The sequence below is a fragment of the Morone saxatilis genome, unplaced genomic scaffold, assembly GCF_004916995.1.
Source record: "Morone saxatilis isolate NCDOM2014 unplaced genomic scaffold, NCSU_SB_2.0 Contig22, whole genome shotgun sequence".
NCBI classification, from domain to species: Eukaryota; Metazoa; Chordata; class Actinopteri; family Moronidae; genus Morone; species Morone saxatilis.
This window is the reverse complement of record NW_023339785.1, coordinates 26,581,978-26,584,746: the sequence shown is the minus strand read 5'-3', so window position 1 is coordinate 26,584,746 and position 2,769 is coordinate 26,581,978. Positions and strand designations below refer to the sequence as shown.

Sequence of the window (2,769 nt, the reverse complement as noted above, 5' to 3'; positions counted from 1 at the left end):
GACGGCACGGGACACACCGAACCGAACTCGAGCCACCGACCTCGCCTGACTGTCCGACGACGTCCGACGGCCGATAATCGGGTTGGTGTGCGGAGGCCATAAGGCTTTCTTGTTATTGGAGGAAGAAAGCGTCGGTCGGACCTTGAGCAGCTCCTCCTGGCTGTTGAACGCAGGGTGGTTCAGCCGGTATCGACCCTCTCTGTACTTCTGCGTGATGAACTCTCTCCTCTGTTCTGGTGAGGCGTCACAGTCCAGATCTTCAGACGGAGACAGCGAAGCCGCCCAGAAGTCATTGGCCCGGTCGTTCCCCAGCATGATGAACAGCTGACACACACAAACAAACAGGACTACAGATCAGTTCAGACTATATATGAAGATGGACGATGACTACGCTATATGTTTCATTGATCTGAATGGTTGAAGTTGTCCTGTGATAGATGGTAATAAACAGACGGTTCATCCAATCCAACCTGCCCTTTTCCAAACAGATGGTTTTGTATAATAAACCATTTCAGCAAATTTGAGCAATCATTGTAGCTTCCTGTGAGTTTTACTACACATTATTATGATAATCATAGCAAAACATTGAGCCATATGTCACCAAAATACTGGAGACTTTATGCTCACTGGAACAAATTGCCTTCGATTTTTTCATGAATTATACAAAAGGAACTATTGCAGCTACAGTATTTTATATCGTAACATGCATCACAATTTTTTAGAAAAGCTCCAGTGAAATCTGATATTTTTGGCCACAAGAAAGACTGGTGTATCCACTCAGTGGTCGGATCTCTCGTCTCTGAGTAGAGTTACTTATGTAACTGCAGTTCTATGAATTCTGGATGAGAACTGCTGGTTCAGGTGGTTCAGGGGATGGACTGGTTCTGATCTCACCTGGACGATCTCATTGCTCCACACGCTGGTGTCCAGTTTCAGACTCTGAACCTTGGAGACCATCGTCCCCAGACCTCTGTGCTGTCCTGCAAACACACACACACATACAGGTAAACAAAGGGGAAAGGGGTTGCATTGTGATGCATTCCCACAGTGAATCGTATCACATCAGATCACAATCATAAATCAGACAGCTCTAGTTGAAGTAATCAGTGACCTTAAACTCTTGGATACTGGACCTCACAGTAGGTCATGAAATCTTAAATGACAGGTTCAATGATACCATTGGATTAAACTTGTTCACCTCATTGACAGTATATATAATAGACCAAGCTTCCAGTTCTGTGAAGTGAACGTGGAAGTGTGTTAAACCTGCATTCTATGTAACGGCCAGGAGGGGGAGCTCCATTGGCTGCAATATAAAAACAATAGCATGCAGTCTTATGGAGAATAACCCGACTTCTCACTTGATTAATGAGCTCAGTAAACAGTTTCCTGATGATTTTCTGGTCTCAGTCTCATTTAGAGTAAAAAAGACCATAAAGCAGGGTATGCTTTAGGGCGGGGCTACCTTGTGATTGACAGCTCATTCTCAGTGAGTCCGTCCAGCTCAACTGTCGAATGTTGTTTTAGATTGAATTTTTATTAAATAATATAACAGAAAAAAAGGGAGAGCAGGAGGAGAGACGTCATTTAAAGATAATAGATGCGCTGTCGTTGCTTGTCATTTCACCACCTCCGCAACTCACAGAGGGGAGCGCTGACATCGTTCAGACACACTGAGGTTGCAAGCTGATGTGTCTGCAGACACTGGCCAATGCGATTATCTCAAAATGCCAGATAATCAGCCCGATCAATCCACAGACCCATTCCAGACCCACAGTCTACCTGTTCTTTGTTCCCAGAATAAGGTCAGCATCTGGTGGAGGTTCTGTCCTCTGAAATGCTTTTTGTACTTGAAATGGAAACCTTCTGTGAATTTGACTGTGAACGTGAAGAGTTCAGTTTCAGGTGAGACAAAAACATCTAAACTGATGACAGGCTTCACCTGGATGATGTCAGCAGGATGATACAACACACACACACACACACACACACACACACACACACACACTCACCACAATGCAGTTGAACCAGCACAGTGACAGTTTCACCTGCAGTAGTTCATGTCTCCACAGGTATTTGCAGTTACATAAACAGTGAATGTTGTCTGAACAGCGTTAACTGAGAACCCGAGCACGAACAGCACATACACTTTAAAGATCCACTGTGTGTTCTGCTGCTGGTCTGGGCCTCATTGAAGAGAAATCTTCATGATCTGTCTCCAGCAGTTTGTGTTTGTCTTTTCCTGTTTCAACATGATGATGAACAAAGTCAGCTCCAACACCAAATGGTTTCCCAGCTGGTAGTGGTCGTAAGGACGTAATGGGAGACGTATCATTGGCCTTTATTTCCCTCAACTGACCCTTCCGAATTCCCACCCCTTTTTGCTCTGTCCTCCAATTGAGACAGTTGAGGTCAAACCTTGGTCAACTTCCTCCTCTCCTGTACTTATTGATTGTAGAGGAAAAGCTAATTCCTGTAACTCAATGTTGTACATTTGTTCAACGTAATTTCATACGTAAGTTGCCATAACTCAAAAAGATTTATGCAAACTGTTGCGATAATTGTTTTTGTTGAGGCAAATTCAATTCAATTCAATTCAATTTTATTTGTATAACGCCAATTTATAACAGAAGTTATCTCAGGACACTTTTCAAATAGAGCAGGTCTAGACGGAACTTCTTTTAACATTTACAGAGACCCAACAGTACCACCATGAGCAAGCACTTGGCGACCTTGGGCAAGGAAAAACTGCCTGTTAAAAGGCAGAAA

General features: G+C 43.6%; 1 protein-coding gene across 1 annotated transcript in view; it reads right to left on the bottom strand.

The window, feature by feature from the left end:
* Positions 1–2,769, bottom strand: part of arap3 (ArfGAP with RhoGAP domain, ankyrin repeat and PH domain 3) — a gene marked incomplete at both ends in the record, with an annotated part of 21,180 nt that overhangs the window by 10,040 nt on the left and 8,371 nt on the right. Inside the window, 2 exon segments of the mRNA XM_035669886.1 lie at positions 142–324; positions 895–980. Of these exon segments, the coding sequence (XP_035525779.1) occupies positions 142–324; positions 895–980 (269 nt within the window).